Source organism: Giraffa tippelskirchi, chromosome 3 (assembly GCF_054371585.1).
Source record: "Giraffa tippelskirchi isolate mGirTip1 chromosome 3, T2T-mGirTip1v1.2.pri, whole genome shotgun sequence".
NCBI lineage: Eukaryota > Metazoa > Chordata > Mammalia > Artiodactyla > Giraffidae > Giraffa > Giraffa tippelskirchi.
The window spans coordinates 119,782,385-119,801,565 of NC_137277.1; the positions used below are offsets into that span (position 1 = coordinate 119,782,385).

Genomic DNA, 19,181 nt, shown 5'->3' on the forward strand with positions numbered 1-19,181 from the left:
ACATGACTGAGCAACTAAGCAACATTTGTTTTTTATTTTATTTATATTGCCTTGGGAGACTGACATAAGAAAACATTGATATCTATGACTTATGTCAGAGAATGTTTTGCCTATGTTCTCTTCTAAGAGTTTTATAGTGTCATGTTTTAAATTTAAGTCTTTAAGCCATTTTGAGTTTATATTTGTGTATGGTGTGAGAGAATGTTCTAACTTCATTGATTTACATGTGGCTGTCCAGTTTTACCAAAATGACTTGCTGAAGTGACTATCTTTTCTCCATTGTATATTTTTGGCAGAGTTTTCAATTAAGAAATTTGCCAATTTTCATAGTAAACAAAGTCAAGGTCCTGAAACATTTCTTTCCATTTAATATCTCCTCTTTGGATTTGGCAGTACTCTCCAACAAATACAGAAAGGTTTCAGAAACACTATAAAAAAGTTAATGTTTATACTAATAATGAGTGTAACAGACAACTTTGTTGGTTTTCTCAAGCTCTGGTTATAATAAAAGTATAAACTTATAGGTATAAGATAAATACTTGAAAAAGAATTCACTGAGTGCTCCGTTACTTAGCATCTTCCATATGCATGAATGTGAAAGTCCCTTAGTTGTGTCTGACTCTTTGCAACCCCGTGGACTGTAGCCCACCAGGCTCCTCTGTCCCTGGGATTTTCCAGGCAAGAATACTGGAGTGGGTAGCCATTCCCTTCTCCAGGGAATCTTTCCAACCCAGGGATTGAACCCTGGTCTCCTGAATTACAGGCAGAGTCTTTACCATCTGAGCTACCAGGGAAGCCCCCATATTAAACACTGGGAGATGTACAGTGATATATAAAACAACATTCCAAATTCACGTTGTAGGCTTCTTTTTCTGAAGCCCAACAATAGACTAGAAAATTAAGTATGTGACTGTCTCAAGCCCTTTGTAATATGCAATGCAAGCAGAAGCCAAGAGTTCCATTCCCTTGCCCCTATTTATACCCTTGTACCTTTCCATCACTGACTGGCACTGAACTCCTGAGGATTTTGTCTTTATAAAAAGACTTGATTATTCCCATTGCATTAGATTGAAGGAGACGAGAATTTATTTTTCCTTGTATTTTATAGTAAGGACTATATGAGGAAAAAGACTATATTTACAAACATCCATCTATATACTGCTATTGTTTTTCATCTTGAAACAGCATATTAGTTCTATTCTTGCTTTGCACATGTGCTTTTTAGAAACAGCCATCATTTGGTCTGCAGTTTTGATTTACATCTTTTTGGTGAAGTCCTTCAAGGTCGTCATGGGCCATATCCATCAATCATGCCTGCTTCACAGATTTCCTTTGTCAGTAGTACATATCAGTATGATTAATGGTTCAGGGTTCATATTCAGGAATCTGATTGGATAACTGTCGTTTCATTTGTTGGAACTGGCAATTCAAAAAACATTGATGAAGTTGTCCAAGAATAGAGTCTGCAAGTCAATTTTACTTATTATGAACAATCAAGTTTAGTACTTTGCTGGTGTAAATAGACTCTGTACTCCAGCGTACTCTCTGGGCCTGAAGGAGGGGTATTAACTCTTTTAAGTGACTATACTGCAGCATTAAGTGGTAGCTCTGGGATGTGAAAGAGTGAATATCATACCATGTTTAAGGCTTCATCACTGGAGAATTGGGGTCTATGAGCTCTTTAGTAAAACCTTACTTTTATTCTGTTTTTAACAGAGAGAATTATTTACTTACTTTAAAAATGTAAGTATTTATTATAAAATTACTTAATTACTTAAGAGGTATGCTTTTTTTAAAAAGAATGATAGATGTTTATTATTAAATATGTTGTTGCTGTTCAGTCACTAAGTTGTATCCAAATCTTTTGCACACCCCATGGACTATAGCCTGCCAGGCTCTTTTATCTATGGGATTCTCCTGGCAAGAATACTGGTGTGGGTTGCCATTCCCTTCTCCAGGGAATCTTCCTGACCCAAGGATCGAGTGTCTCCTACATTGCAGGCAGATTCTTTACCACTGAGCCATGATATGGAGCCCATATCTAATAGGTTTATATGCAATATTCAGGCTACTACTGATCTTCAATAATATAACTAATTAATCTTCAGACTAAATTTTCATATAAAATTAAATAATCTATTGTATACCATGAAACCACATCAAACTACCAAGGTTTTAATTTTCTCTGGGAGCTGGTAACATTCAGGTACTTTAGGAATCCTTTCAAAGTTAAATTCTGAAAGCACTGGATTAACCAACTAAAGGTTATCGAAAACTTTTCAAAAATTCTCTGAAACCTTATTGTTAAAGATGATTCTTGCTCTTAGAAGAGATCTTTGTCATAGAAGGGACTATGAAGTATTGGAATAGACTCAAATATTTTCTAGGAATTTGGTAAATGATAAAAGTTTTATTTTAAGTAAGTGGGGTTACTTTTTGTCAACTGTGTTGATATAGATGGTTTTCTTTTTGTGAAAATCAGTTTGTTCTCAACTCACTCTTTATGCAAACTTCAAACAGATCAAAGACTTCTATAAAGTGAAATTATACCACTATTTTGATAAAATGTGTTAATATTTTAAAACCTTGGTTTAGAAGGCCTTTTAAAATGTTTCAGAAACCCAGAAATTAAAAAAAAAACAAAAAACTAAATTTGAATGAATAAAGTAGAAAAACTTCAGTATATCTAAAATCAAAACACTACAACGCCATAAACAAAGTTAAAAGGGAAACCAAAATTAAAGGAAATGACAACACATGGCAGAGTTCATTTTGTAACATCCTAAGTGCTTACTTTCACTAATCACTAAAGATAAGGGTAGAGACTATAGCAAAGAAATGTATATAGACAAATACTTCTTTACAAAAGGGAAAAATCAATAAACATATGCTTTCTTAATGTCTAATGTATCAGCAGGCATATACTTTATTAGTATTTTAAAAATCCATAGCATATATTTTATTAGTATTCTAGAAAATTCCATTACAGTTAACAAATGGAGTTGATTTTATTGTCAGTAAGCCCCCTGAAACTTGGTTGTCTCATTTTTCAGATTATGTGGTATGTAGCCCACATGTCATCTCTTTATCTATAGGAGAGATAAGAACAGTAGTGTCACATATGATTCGATATGGAAGTCCAAAAATGTCTTAAAAGTTTCTAGGTTTTACATATAAGAGAAGATGCTTCTGTTTATGTTATGAGATATATTTATAATTTTAATACACAAATGAATGATCAACATTGTTCAGATTATAGATTTTAACATTCTCATGATGTGTATTTATGGCTCAACCACTATGAAACTCAGACTGTTATTGAAAAGAACCTTTCCCTCTTTCTTTATACTGAATTCAGGCTTTTGCAGATCTTTCATAATTTCTGCTTTGAGATCAGGTGGTGCTGTTGTATTAAAGTTGCAGGTTTCTGTCAAAAAATCCCAAAGCAGGTCTCCATTTTCATTGCCATCAATAAAACAGTCAGATATGTCCATGGTGGACAGAAGGTCATAACACTCGTACTTAATCCCCAACTTATCCAGCATCTGAGTGAGGTCAGATGATGTGACATACTGGCAGAGATCATTCCGGGGTAAGCGAGATCCATACTTTTTCCATAGCTTTTGCCAGCTGCTGGCTCCTGTGCAACCAAAAAACATTCATGCTTTCAGTTATTCTTCTTTTCATTTACCTACTCTGCAAGTAATACACTAGATGCTTGGAATAGAGCAGTCCATTTAAAAAGTAGGAATTTTTGCCTTTTGTAGCTCAGTTCAAGGAGTGCAAGGGATTGGAGGGAAAGTTAAATTAATAAGTTATACATCAGATGGTGCAAAGTGCTAATGAAGAGCAAACCTAAGCAAGAAATAAGGGGGATCAAAGAGTTGGATGGATTGCTGCTTTATATAGGATGGTCACAGACATTCTCTCTAATAATGTAACATTTGAGCAGAGACATGACAGCAAGGCACATAGATATGTAGTAATCTATCAGGGGCAAGGTTACTCCAGGAAGAGAGAAGAGCAACTGCAAAGGACCTGAAGCAGGGACATGCTTGGCACGTTAAGAACTAGCCAGGAAGCCAGTGAGATTGGAATTGAACAAAGTGGAGAATAGAAAGAGATGAGGTTGGATGATGGTGAGGAGTGGATTGGGTGCTAAATCATATAGGAAAAGATGGAAAGTCATTGTAGTGCGGTCTAGTAGACTGTTATGGACTCTTGGACATGTTCCAAATTTGAATTGTCTGGTATGGTAGCCACTAACCACTTTATGGTTCTGGAACATGTGAACTGTGGCTAGTCTGACTAAGCAAATGAATTTTAAGTGCTATTTCATTTTAATTCATTTCACTTTCAATAGCCAACTGTGACTTACATATCAGATGACACGGCATTAGAGTGATTTGACCTGATTTACATTTTCTTAAGGTCACTCTGGCCACACAGGTGAGAACAAGGGCATAAGGACAGAAGCAGGAAGAACAGTAAGAAAGCTACTGCAAAAATCTGGGTGATAGATGATGGTAAGTTGAAACAGCAAGATTGGAAATAATGAGAAATGGCTGCTTCATGTATGTGTGTATGTATATACACACACACATTATATATTACACTCCTAGAGACAATGCCATTTGCTAATGATCTATATATTGTTAGCCATAACAATTTGGATAGTGAAAGAAAGAAAAGAGTCAGTGATGACCCCAGTGATTTTGGCCCAAGCATCTGAAAAGAGAGAACTGCCATTATTAGAAATGGAAAGAATGAGGGAGGAACATTTTTCAATGCTTTAGCAGGCATCTTGTTTTGGAAGTATAAAAGTTGAGCTATCTCTTGGATATTCAGGTTGTGATAAGAGGAAGGCAATTGTTTACATTAGTCAGGTTCAGAGGAAAGGGTCTGAATAAAAACTGAAATGGAAGAAAGAGCACAGCAAATACAATGATAGTTGACTCAAACCAAAGATGAGATAGCCTCTCAGGTCTATATACTTACAAGATGCTGCCTTGGACTGCAACACCTCGGTTGAGTTAAAAAATTTTGTCCCCAGCTTTAGAAGGTATATTAGCAGTGTTTGATGTATTTAATTGAAAATCTGGCTCAGTGTAGCAGCTAAGAGATACAGAATCTGAGGGAGAGAGAGGTTGGATTGTTCCTCTGACTCTTCATGAATGATATGAGGTTTGTTATTCAGTCTTTCAGAACCTCAGGTTTCTTATCTATAAGACAGAGATAACTATACTTGTTGCAACTGCAAATATTAAATAAGATAATTGAAGTAAATCATTGCACAATGGTAAGCACATGGCAGATGTGTAATATGTACTTAGAAAATAAATGAACATTAAATGGAATTAATTTGATATTGCCATTGGTTGTAACCTTGAGAGTGTGAAAAAACAAACTTGCTATTCAAAAATCTATAATAATAATAATAAAAATTAAAACAAAAGAGCATTTTATGGACCTTCTAATATAAGCATGTAATACTGGGCTGTTATATATACAGTGGATACAATGCATTAAGAGTGGTCTCTAAACCCTGATTTTCTGAGGGTAAAGCTTGGCTTTTCCTCTTACCAGGTTTATGAACCTGTGTCTCAGTTTTATCATCTGTAAATCAAGGATGATACTAGAATATATTCATAGGATTGTTCCAAGGATTTTCACTGAGTTAATTAAGGCACTTAAAACCATGACTGGCATATAGTAAACATTGCTGAAGTGTTAGGAAATTAAGCTGGACTTGGCCAAAGCAATATAAGAGAGAATCTATCTTTTCTATGAGTTTCCATGATTAAAAATTAAGATCTCAAAGGCATGAACTTTTTTTGGTTCCAAAATCTCATTACCATGTATTGAAAGTAATCAGACTCTCAGAAAAGTATACAAACACTACCTACCCACATGGTTCTTCATGTAATGCAGGAGTTGGGGCTCATCCATGAGCTTGACTAAAGTCTCCTGATTCAGTTCAGTAGAAGAGAATAACCAAGGCAGGAAACGATAAATAATAAATAGCCTAGATAACTGATGTTCCACTAATATTGCAGAAGAGAGTGATAACTTCAGGGTAAGCTTTAGGAGAAGGTAGAATTGGAATGAAGCAGAAAAATTAAAAAATAAGAAACCTCAGTTCAATGAAAAAAAAATGAGGGTCATGAGTATGTATTAAAAAAATTTTTCATTCCAAAGACAGTGATTGTTTGCCCAAATAAGAATTTGCCTACAAATAAGACTTTATAAGAAAATAAATATTTCAGTGGTTGAGGAGAGGCTCTGTTAGCATGATCATTATTATTTTTTAAACCTGGCAGAGAAAAAAGAACCAAAGACTAATTGCAGAGCATTTGCTGGTGTCAGCGTTTGGTGACTCAGTGCCATTTCTAAGCTGAGCAATTAGACCCTTTCCCACTGATACATTATCATAATGGCTCTCGGTGGGCACAACATATGGTGTTACTTTTGTATTCAACATGATATAAACCAGGTCCTTCCTCCCCACATACTGTATTAAAAATAACACACTATGATTTGCCTCCTTCCTTAGTCAAGTAAGGAGAGGTCAGGAAAGAAAACGTCACTGATCTCCCTTAACCAGACACATTGCATTTTAATTATTAATAGCAACTTTCTCAACTAATGTCTGGCTACTACATTTGCAGAAAAACGTGCCACTGACTTTATTTTAGTGTGGGATACTCATTTTAAAAATTTGCCTCCTCTTATATCTCTTCTTTTTCATCCCCAAATCAGATCTTCTGTCTCTATAATCAGAAACTTCTGTTTGTTATAAATAAATGACTGTTTACTCATATGGGCTAATTCTTCAATGGATTCTTTGGAACCAGCGGAAAGCTTCTGTTCCCTCAAGTGCCATTTATTCAGATAGGCTGACCAGTAAATCACTGTCCTTTAATTCTGAATATAATTTCTCTTCCTTTTCCTAATTAGTTTCACTTGCCTATATTCTTCTGTGCTTTTGTCTGCCTCTTTCAGCATGCACTGTTTGTGTGTGAATATGTGTATCTTCTTTATTGAGTCTTTTACTCCTGCTTATTAAATCCATCTTCAAATCTCTAGCACTCTCTGTATTCCCTGATTCCATGTCTATCAATGTAGTAAATTTTAGCTAAAACATGGTGTCTCTCTCTCTCTTTTTTTTTGGATGGACATTCAGAATCAGTTGTAGTTAGGATATTGTAAAGAAGATATAATAAATAATTATTCATTTCAACCCCTGGGTTGGGAAGATCCCCTGGAGAAGGGAATGGCAAACCACTCCAGTATTCTTGCCTGGGAAGTCCCATGGACAGAGAAGCCTGGTAGGCTACAGTCCATGGGGTCACAAATGAGTCAGACTCTACTTAGCTGCTAACACTTTCATTTTTCAATTCAAATACATTCACTAGGTGTGTTCTTCTAGGTGCCAAGTGTTTTGCAAAAATCTGGGACTAGAGAGCAGAACTCCTGCTCTTCAGTAACTCTCCTTAAAAACTCCCCGTTTGCCTCTGATAGGAAATTAGCACACTGCTGAAGGTGTTTACACCTCTCAATCCTCCATTGGATTAAGAGTCTATCAAAGGCAGAGGAGGAGTAATAGTCATCTCTGCAACCTCAGAGCCTAGCAGTGATGAACTGTTGTTGTTCAGTCATTAAGTCATGGACAACTCTTATGCGACCGCATGGACTGTAGCATGCCAGGCTCCCCTGTCCTCCACTATCTCCTGGAGTTTGCTCAAATTTATGTCTACCTAATGATGGATTAGAGGAGCTCAATAAAAGCTGAATGAACCAAATCTGAACAATAGCTATCCTATTCAGACAACCTGAGACCAAGACTACAAGCTATATTTTGAACATGCTGAACGCACCTGTCACCTTAACCAAGCTAGGTACCCTGCATAAGTAAATCTAGAAACAGAGCCCATATTTCATTATCTTACAATCGAATAAATTGCAAAAATGGGTTTCTGTATGGTACTCAAATAACTGAGTAATTCAGTTTATTCAGAGAGATAACACATCAGTTCAGTCACAGGTCACTGTCTAACTGGGATGCACAAGCAGAAACCTTAGCTATGGAGCGTATTTAAAATGACCTTTAGAGCAACATGTTAATCCAGACAAACCATTATGTGCCTTGATGAGATACTAGCTTGCTGAGTACTCGTGGAAATTTAATTGAGTAACTAGTCCTAGGCTTCTCTGAGTCTGTTTGCAAGGAGCACTCAGTTGCTATGTTGCCATGAGGCTATGGGTGACAATATTGCAGAGACAAAGGAAATATACAAACAAGCTTCTTCACTTCTAGGTTGTTATTGTTTAGTCACTAAGCTATGTCTGACTCTTTTGCCACCCCATGAACTGTAGCCCCCCAGGCTCCTCTTGTCCATAGGATTTCGCAGGCAAGAATACTGGAGTGGGTTGTCATTTCCTTTTCCAAGGAATCTCCTCAACCTGATATTGAACCTGGATCTCCTGCATTGGCAGGCAGATTCTTTACCACCAAGCCAGAGACACTTCTAGGTAATACTGAACAAATTCCATTTACAAAATGACATCAACAACCTGAGTAAAAACAGAGCCTTGTGTGAACCATTTTGGTGTAGATCTTCCAAGTTTTAAAATAATAGTCACGTTTAAGGCATGTCTTCACTGGGCAAGTATGGAGAATGGCGTTTCAAGAATTATAGTTTGGGTTGAGAAGGCAGTTTAGGATAATAGGTTTTATTAAACAGGAGTGAGATAGGAAGTTGATCAGGCACCTCAGATGACCCGGGGAGTTTCCTCACACCTGTCCACTACCCACAGGTTAGCAGACTGGTCTGTCACACAGGGATTTGTAGTGATACTATGAAATGAAAAAGTTACTAATGGCAATGTGGATCAATTCTATACATGTTAATTGACAATGATATAAGACAAATCTTCTTGTGACTAAATTTGTTTTCACTGTTGGAAATTGACCATAATTTATTTTTCTAAAAGCTGACCCATATATATTTATATTAGCTTTATTAATGCAACAAGGCAATTACTGCTCCTTTTAAAAAGGGAAACTTCAGCTACTTCCTTACACCAAGGGGCCGCTACAAGTTTTCTCAGAGAAATACATTATTGTTAAGATAGGTGTATAGGTGAACAGGTGTATCTAGGTCAGAGAGGAAGGGCAGAGGGGAGCTAAACTGCTCTATGTAACAAGTAAGAAGGGGTGAAAGGGGAAAGTGAAGAGTTGGTATCTTAGGAAAAGCACTGAACTAAAAGGATTATCTGTTAACAATGTTTTCCTCTCTGCAACACCTGCCTCGCACACTGTGTGTAGTCATGAAGAACTGTAAGTTCTGTACTGAAAAAGTTAGTAAAATATTTCTACCATCAAATGCAGAGTGAATAATGTTTGAGTCAAAATACTTTTTTGATGAAAGCTAAATGGTTTTTTATTCTAGTAACTGTATTCATGATGTGGCCAGCAAAATGCTGTATCCATAAGAGCACTAAGTCAATTCTCAGTTGCTTGTAGACTGCTCGTGCTACTTGTAAACCTTAGGCTGGTTTTTTCTTATCGGTAGGTGTATATTCACAAGAAAGCTGACCTCTGACACTCAAATACATAACTTCTGAAAATATTTAAGGATAAACTAAATATAAATAAAGCGGATCTTCATTTGATGTGAAATATATTCTAAAACCAGACATATATGACTGCTGGATGAACTGTTATTTCTGTCTGCAACACTTGCTGTATTATTGATACAGATTATCAAGAATAGACTGGGTTATCAATTCGGTGTTGATAACTAAATTTACTTTTGTATTCCTAAATGTACAAAGTACTTTATCCAAGTGTCCTCATTTGGAGAGAAGTTAGTGGGAAGCATCCAGTTTACATAAGCCCTCCTAAATGGAAAGATAGAACTTTCCCACATAAATGAGTATTTTTAACTAACCTGAGATAAAAATAGTATGTCAAATGTTCCCTTGCAGAAGAGGTTATATACAGGAACTTTCATTTGCCAAACTCCCACATAAATTCAAAGCTAGGATTGTAGGCAACAACTATGTTTTCCATCCTTAAAGCCATTCCTCATATTTAAGAATAAATGAATTTTACGATGTGGTTTTTGATTATAGGGTCTGGTATAAATTTAGGAAGATAGAGGCTGCTGTATATCTAGAACCAACCTGAATAGCACTTTGTGAACAATTCATAAAGACTGCTGAATGAAATAGTGAATTAATGAATTCAACAGTGTCAGTGTTTTGTTTGCTAATCTGTTTATTTAAGTTCTCTATGTGATACTTAACTGTATCACTGGAAACAAAGTATGATCAAACGCCGTCTTTGGAAAATAACACAAAACCAAGCAAGTGAATCATTAGCTATTTTTGATAGTTATTTGAGAAAACCTATAATGAACAACATTGACAGTGGCTCTAGAAATGCAAATTAATCAAATATGACAGTGTCACAAATATTTCAACCTTTATTTTATTTATTATTTAAACATCACAGAAGGGAAAGAGACATTTAAGGGACAAAAAGGAGGTAAATAGAAATATTTTCTAGTTTTAGTCTCCTCAAAAGAATTCCTATCAGTTGTATTTGCTGTATGTTATATAAAAAATGATTTATATATGGACAACACAGATATATTTTCTCAAGAGGAAGAAGAAACAGATATTTATTTCCACGAGAAATCCTAAATTGAAAGTCTGAAGGACTTTCCTAATACTGTGTTAATTAATTGACTATACCATAAGCCAGGTCAAGAATTTCATAATGAAGATGAAATATACCATCAACCTTCAAACACATACATCCATTAACTGTTGGTTTTTTAAAATTTAGGTGGAAGGAAAATAACTTACCTGACACAAGAATAATGAGAATCTTAGCACTGGTAGCTAAGAGACTATGGAAGAATTTCAGGGTAGCTGGGATGTCTTTAACATAATACAGCATCTAGAAATGAAGGAAAAGAGAAACGAGGCACTTTTCTATGTCAATATCTTTGTTGCTCAGACTAGATACTCACTAGAAGATTTGATTTTCAAGTTGAGTGGGTTTTTACTCAATAAAACACGTAAGAAATTTAGAAGTTAAAGATGTTATATGGAGAGATAGAATAATAATGAGAGAAAATATTTGGGGATAGGGAAAACTATGGTATTTACTCAACAAGAATCAAATAGTTTAAAATTTGCTCTTTCCGGCTTCAGTAACACAGACATTTATAGCTTGAGACAGTCTCTACTCCACATGGGGGCATTGATTCTGTGCTTTCTCTACATTTTGTGAATTGTAGTTCTTCTGGGAGAAAATGGTGCTGGCACCATAAAAACATTCCATTTCATGGAACGTTGCTTCAAAATTAAGCCCTTTGCACTAGCTTTACCATATGCTCACCAGTGCTTATTTTTTAAATCACAGAAAATGCGACAAGCTTTGATGTTGACAGATTCTCTAGGAAAATGGACTAGATAAAGCCTAAGGTTGCAGCATCATCACAAGGGGATAGGTGTCAGTCCACCCATTTTAAATAACTCTGAACCATCTCTGGTGTATTGCAGCAAGAGGTCTTCCCACCTAACACAGATAGAGCCTGGAATTATACATGGGCAGTGGAAATTTTTCCCCGAGGGCTTATAGCCCTGGCATCTACCCCACATAGACACTTACTTTTTATGTCTCATCTTCTACTCTTTTAGACAAGAATTCAATATTTTATTCCATTTTTTTATGGGCTTCCCAGGTGGTGCAGTGGTAAAGAATCCACCTGCCAATGCAGGAGATGCAAGAGACATGGGTTCAGTCCCTGGGTTGGGAAGATACTCTGGAGTAGGAAATGACAACCCACTCCAGTGTTTTTGCCTGGAAAATTCCATGGACAGAGGAGCATAGCAGGCTCTATGGGATCACAAAGAGTTGAACATGACTGAGCATGCACACACGCATGATAGAATTTATTGCGTAAAGCAAAAATAACCTGAGCTATGCCTCCCTCACATGAATGAATGAAATACAAGGAACCTGCACATGGCCTGTGCAGTCTCAGAGGCCATATTTACTATCATGTCACTCCAGGCTGTTCATCACAGGGACCATATAGACAGGCACCCAGATGCAACTAGTCCACAAGATCACTAATAATCCTTGACATGACCTAGCTCAAAAAGAGGAGGCCGATCATAGCAGATGCTCTGAAATTTGATCTAATAGACACAGATTCTCTGCAGTTGACTATGAATATTAAGTTGAAAGATGCCATGAGAATGTTAGGACTGTAAGGAGCAATGAAGAGACAGAGACATAACACAGAAAAATGAGGAGAGGAAGACAGTGTCAGAGGAAGTCAGTGCAGAGGAAGCAGAGATAAGAAAGAAAGAACAAGTGTGGAGGTTTTGAGAGAAACTGGAGAATGATCTCTGAAACTGCAACATATTATAACAAGTGAGCATATGTGAAGGGATTGGCTTTTGATAAAGGGAGGCTTTTGTTGTTTTTTAAATTAATTTTTTTGGAGTATAGCTGCTTTACAGTGTTGTGTTAGTTTCTACTGTACAGCAAAATCAATCAGCCATACATATGCAAATATGCCCTCCCTTTCAGACTTCCTTCCCATTCAGGTCACCACAGTGTATTAAGTAGAGTTCCCTGTGCTATACAGTAGGTTTTCATTAGTTAGCTTTTATACATAGTATCAGTAGTGTAAATGTGTCAATCCCAGTCTCCCAATTCATCCCACCCACCCCTTTCTCCCTTGGTATCCATATATTTGTTCTCTACACCTCTGTCTCTCTAGTGCTGCTATGAACGCTGGGGTGTATATATCTTTTTGAATTATGGTTTTCTCTGGGTATATGCCCAGAGTGGGATTGCTGAGTCATATGGTGGTTCTGGGCTTCCCTGGTAGCTCAGTTGGTAAAGAATTCACATGCAGTGCAGGAAATCCCAGTTTGATTCTTGGGTCAGGAAGATCCCCTGGAGAAGGGATAGGCTACCCATTCCAGTATTCTTGGGCTTCCCTGGTGGCTCAGATGGTAAAGAATCCACCTGTAATGCGGGAGACCTGAGTTCAATCCCTGGGTTGGGAAGATCCCCTGTAGGAGGGCATGGCAACCTACTCCAGTATTCTTGCCTGGAGAATACTGGAGTGAGTTGAGTATTCTCAACCCACATATACATGGAGTAGCCTGGCTGGCTACAGTCTATGGGATCACAAAGAGTCGGACGTGACTGGGCGACTAAGCACAGCATGATGGTTCTATTTTTAGTTGTTTTGAGGAACCTCCATATTGTTCTCCATAGTGACTATATCAGTTTACATTCCCACCAACAGTACAAGAGGATTCCTGGGAGGCTTTTATAATTAGAAGAAAGAAAGAAATGGTGGGTACAGGTACACCTCTATAAGTGTGGTGGGTAAAAGATGATTTTCTACCTGATCATTTCTCTTTTCACTATAGAGTAGGAAGGGAGGTCATCATTTGGAAACTAGTGGCAAAGAAGGGATTATAGGAGTTGTAAGGAGAGAGAAGAAGGTATGAAATAGTTATACAGTTGAGCCTTGTTCAAGGTACCAACTTTCTGTGTAGTCAACAATTCACATATAACATATGCATTTTCTCTGTTTCTGGAGTTCCACATCTAGTCACGAAACATTTACTACTGAAAAAATCCAGAGAATTCCCTGGAGGTCCAGTGGTTTGGACTCAGTGCTTCCATTGCAAGGAGCATGGGTTCAATCCCTGGTTGGGCAACTAAGCTCTCACAAGCCCTGTGGTGTGGTCAAAAGAAAAAAAACAATTTAAAGAGAAAAAAATCAGCATACAAATGGACCCACATAATTCAAATCTGTGTTGTGCAAGGGCCAACTACATGAGAAGACAGAAAAGTAAGTCTAGTAGAGAAACATCTTAGGTTTGCTGGGCAATGTTAAATGCACTCCCTTATAGTTAAAAGATTTTGTCTGCTAAGAAAGCAAAGATGTAGAAATGCCTAGATATGCCAATCCTGAAGTCATTCTTTCCTGTGATTTTTAGAAGTCTATTCCTTTTGGCTTAACCTCTAAAATATACAAACAGTTCACACAACTCAACAACAGAAAACACAACCCAATCAAAAACTGGGCAGAATATTTTAACAGACATTTCTCCAAAGAAGACATACAGATGACCAGTAGGTACATGAAAAGATGCTCAGCATCACTAATTATTAGAGAAATGCAAATCAAAACTACAATGAGTTACCACTTCATACTAGTCAAAATGATCATCATTAAAAAGTCTACAAATAACAAGTATGGAGAGGGTGTGGAGAAAAGGGAATCCCTCTACACTGTTGATACAACCACTGTGGAAAACAGCATTGAGGTTCCTCATAAAACTAAAAATAGAATTACCATATGATCCAACAGTCCCATTCCTGGGAACATACCTGGACAAAGCTATAGTTCAAAAAGAGCACGCATCCCTACATTCACAGTAGCACTGTTTACAACAGCCAAAACATGCAAACATCCTAAATGTCTATCAACAGACAAGTGGATAAAGAAGATGTGGTACATATATACAATGGAATGCTGCTCAGCCATAAAAAAGAATGAAATAATGCCATTTACAGCAACATGGATGGACCTAGAGATTATCATACTAAGTGAAGTAAGTCAGAAAGAGAAAGACAAATACCATATAACATCACTTACATGTGGAATCTAAAATATGGCACAAATAAACCTATCTACAAAACAGAAACAGACTCATAGACATAGACACCAGGCTTGTGGTTGCCAAGGGGGAGGTGGGAGGGAGAGGGATGGACTAGGAGTTTGGGGTTGGTAGATGCAGGCTATTATTAATACATTTGGAACTGATAACCAACAAGGTCCAAACGTATAGCACAGAACTGTATCCAATATCCTGTGATAAACCACAATAGAAAAGAATATAAAAATAAGAATGTCTATAGGTGTATAACTGAGTCACATTGCTATACAGCAGAGATTGGCACAGCATTGTAAATCAGTTATATTTCAATTTTTAAAAAGTCTACGAAAAAGTCGATTCCTTTGGGATGACTGTACTTGTAGACTACAGAAAGCAAAAAGCGTCTTGTTCATCATGGTTTTTCTAAAATATGTACATCTTCTAATTGTAGCCAATACCCAAAGCCTATACACCTATATGCTATTCAGATACATCAGTGACCTCTGGAAATATGTCCCTGTATCATCTACTGAAGAGGCACTCCCTTTATAAGAAATACACTATTATATTTCTAAGAAATACACTATTAGTGCTGGACCATGGAAATAAATTCTGGCAGAAAGACTGATGTCGGTAATACTTTGTTGACCTGAGGAATCATCTTTGTCACATACACACTAGCCAGGTCATGAACAGAAGGCAAAAACAAGAGGATTCAGAAAAACTTGGGGATGTTGGTCCATTCTCAGTTTGGACAGATAATGTTCACTTATAAAATCAGAAATCAGATTTTCATTTTTCTTTTAAAAGTTAGAATATTAAGTACTCTGAAATATTTCTAAAGAATCTTTTTTTCTGAGAGTATATAACAATAAATATTTCTTACCTGAATCATATGAATAAAGTCCCACCTCAGAAGTTCTTTTTTCTCCATCATTCTATTTTGATATTCAGATGATGTCTCCTTATGCCAAGCAAACTTTATGTTCTCAAGGTTTGATGTCTTGGCTACAAGCTCTAAAATATGGAGAAAAGGTGGCTCACCATCAATTTTAATTGCAAATTTGGAACCCATTTCCATTTAGAATTTTAATGCAATCAATATTATATACACAACAGATATAAAGCACATCTTTCTTTTTTATGTAGCTCCAGAAGACCAGAGAGTTCATCCTAGTTTTTCCCCTAGCATTAAATGAAATTAGAGATAACTAAAGAGCCAATAAAAAATAATTATGAGAACACTGATCAGACATAGGCAATATGGTTGTGGTTTAGTTGCTAAGTCACATCCGACTCTTTTGTGACACCATGGACTGTAGCTCACCAGGCTCCTCTGTCCATGGGGTTTCCCAGGGAAGAATACTGGAGCAGGTTGCCATTACCTTCTCCAGGGGATCTTCCTAACCCAGGGATCAAACCTGCATATCCTGCACTGCAGGAGGATTCTTTACCACTGAGTCACCAGGGAAGCTGTGTATAGGCACATTATCTCAAGTGTTAATGGGAAATCAACTGGTGAATTTTATCGATGGAGAATTGACATAAAACAGGTGATATGATTCTATAACTCAGGAATCAGTAAACCATGGCATGGACCATATCTGACTTACTACCTATTTTTAAATAGACTACAAGCTAAAAATATGCATTACTCTCCTTCCCGACTTCATGCTTCTGTCCTTCATATTTTGTGCCATTAAACTGTTAAATGGTTGAAAAAAATCAAAAGAAGAATAGTACTTCATGATAGGTAAAAATGATATAAAATTTAAATTTAATGTTTATAAGTAAAATTTTATCGCTACATAGCCTCACTCATTAGTGTATGGATTGTCTCTGGCTGCCTTTAGTATTCAGTGGCAGAGCTAATTAGTTGTGACAGGGATCATGTGGATGAGATGGTTAGATAGCATCACTAACTCAGTGGACACGAATTTGAGCAAACTCTGGGAAATAGTGGACAGAGGAGCCTGGTGTGTTACAGTCCATGGGATCACAGAGTTGGACATGACTTAGTTACTGAACAGGTGGCCTAAGTCTAAAATACTTACTATTTGGCCCTTTTCAGAGAAAAGTTTGCTGATTCTTGCTGTTACCAATTACACATAAGCTTTTAGGGTAAGGTTTCTGTTTAAATACCTCTGAATGAATTAATGACTGTCTCTAAAATAAACATCAAAAATAGTGGTTGATGACCAGGGGATGGATGGAGAGACAGTTAAAAAAAAGGAGGGATTCTAGTCACTATTTATATTCTGAAGTGTTTAAGTCATGCCTGCCAAGAAAATAGGTTCTTCTCTCAATAAGCTTACAAAGAATATACCACGGTAACCATGTTGTTAGTGACGGATGGGATGCATGTGGGATGACAAGCCTTTCAGAATAGGATTTGATATACAGCACCATAAGCAACTAGGTGCACACACACACATCATGGATTACAAGTACCTTTGTACTTGGTGATTTGTTCAGCACTTGGTTCAACAACTTCATTGATGATATGAACTCCTGGGTACTGAGCTTGCACTTTGGAGAGGATCTGAAGATCAATTTCACCTATAAGAAAAGCATATAGAACAGTTCACCTTGGCCCAGAAAGAAAAGACTAAGAATAATTTCAAGTAGTTTACTATCTCTAGGAAAGTCCAGCATAAAAAAGAAGAATACTCAGCTATTTCCTTGACACAGTGTCTATGATGAAGAACAGCTAGGTTAAAAATGTGTTTTGAGGAGGGTTATGATTGCCATTCATTCATTCATACTGTTGTTGTTGTTGTTCAGTCACTCAGTCATGTCCAACTCTTGGTGAACCAATAGTCTGCAGCATGACAGGCTTCCCTGTCCTTCACCATCTCCCGGAGCTTGCTCAGACTCACGTCCATTGAGTCAGTGATGCCATCCAACTATCTCATCCTCTGTTGTCCCTTTCTCCTCCCGCCTTCAATCTTTCCCAGCATCAGGGTCTTTTAAAATGAGTCAGGCCAAAGTATTGGAGTTTCAGCTTCAGCATCAGTCCTTCCAATGAATATTCAGGACTGATTTCCTATAAGATGGACTGGTTGGATCTCCTTGCAGTCCAGGGGACTCTGAAGAGTCTTCTCTAACACCACAGTTCAAAAGCCTTAATTCTTTGACACTCGGCTTTCTTTACGGTCCAACTTTCGTGTCCATACATGACTACTGGGAAAAAAAAAAAACAAACCCATAGCTTTGACTATATGGACATTTTCTGGCAAAGTAACATCTCTGTTTTTTAATATGAGGTCTAGGTTGGTCATAGCTTTTCTTCCAAGGAGCAAGAGTCTTTTAATTTCATGGCTGCAGTCACCATTTGTAGTGATTTTGGAGCCCAAGAAAATAAAGTCTGCCACTGTTTCCATTGTTTCTCCATCTATTTGCCATGAAGTGATGGGACCAGATGTCATAATCTTAGTCTTTTGAATGTTGAGTTTTAAGCCAGCTTTTTCACTCTCCTCTTTCACCTTCATCAAGACGCTCTTTAGTTTCTCCTTGCTTTCTGCCATTACGGTTGTGTCATCTGCATATCTGATATGATTGATATTTCTCTTAACAACCTTGATTCCAAGCTTGTGCTTCATCCAATCCTGCATTTCACATGATGTACTCTGCATATAAGTTAAATAATCAAGGTTACAATATACAGCATTGACGTACTCCTTTCCCAATTTGGAACCAGTCTGTTGTTCCATATTCACTTCTAACTGTTGCTTCTTGACCTGCATACAGGTTTCTCAGGAGGTAGGCAAGGTGGTCTGGTATTCCCATATCTTTAAGGATTTTCCACAGTTTGTTGTGATCCACATAGTCAAAGGCTTTAGTATAGTCATTGAAGCAGAAATGGTAAACTGTATTTAATACCTTTTATTATATTACACAATTGCACTCATCTCACACGCTAGTAAAGTAATGCTCAAAATTCTCTAAGTCAGGCTTCAGCAATAAGTGAACTGTGAACTTCCAGATGCTCAAGCTGGTTTTAGAAAAGGCAGAGGAACCAGAGATCAAATTGCCAACATCCACTGGATCATCAAAAAATCAACAGAGTTCCAGAAAGACATCTATTTCTGCTTTATTGACTATGTCAAAGCCTTTGACTGTGTGGATCACAATAAACTGTGGAAAATTCTGAAAGAGATGGGAATACCAGACCACCTGACCTACCTCTTGAGAAACTTATACGCAGGTCAGGAAGCAACAGTTAGAACTGGTCATGGAACAACAGACTGGTTCCATATAGGAAAAGGAGTATGTCAAGGCTGTATATTGTCACCCTGCTTATTTAACTTCTATGCAGAGTGCATCATGAGAAACACTGGGCTGGAGGAAGCACAAGCTGGAATCAATATTGCTGGGAGAAATATCAATAATCTCAGATATACAGATGACACCACCCTTATGGCAGAAAGTGAAGAAGATCTAAAGAGCCTCTTGATGAAAGTGAAAGA

General features: G+C 37.1%; 1 protein-coding gene across 1 annotated transcript in view; it reads right to left on the minus strand.

Annotated features, from left to right (window-relative positions):
* Positions 1-2,888: 2,888 nt before the first annotated feature.
* The window catches only part of HNMT (histamine N-methyltransferase), a 38,163-nt gene continuing 21,870 nt past the window's right edge, over positions 2,889-19,181 (minus strand). Inside the window, exons 3-6 of the mRNA XM_081579117.1 lie at positions 17,164-17,271; positions 15,599-15,729; positions 10,876-10,969; positions 2,889-3,640 (exon numbers count right to left, since the gene is read on the minus strand). Of these exons, the coding sequence (XP_081435243.1) occupies positions 3,285-3,640; positions 10,876-10,969; positions 15,599-15,729; positions 17,164-17,271 (689 nt within the window). The 3' untranslated portion in view covers positions 2,889-3,284. The remainder of the gene's footprint in view (positions 3,641-10,875; positions 10,970-15,598; positions 15,730-17,163; positions 17,272-19,181) is intronic.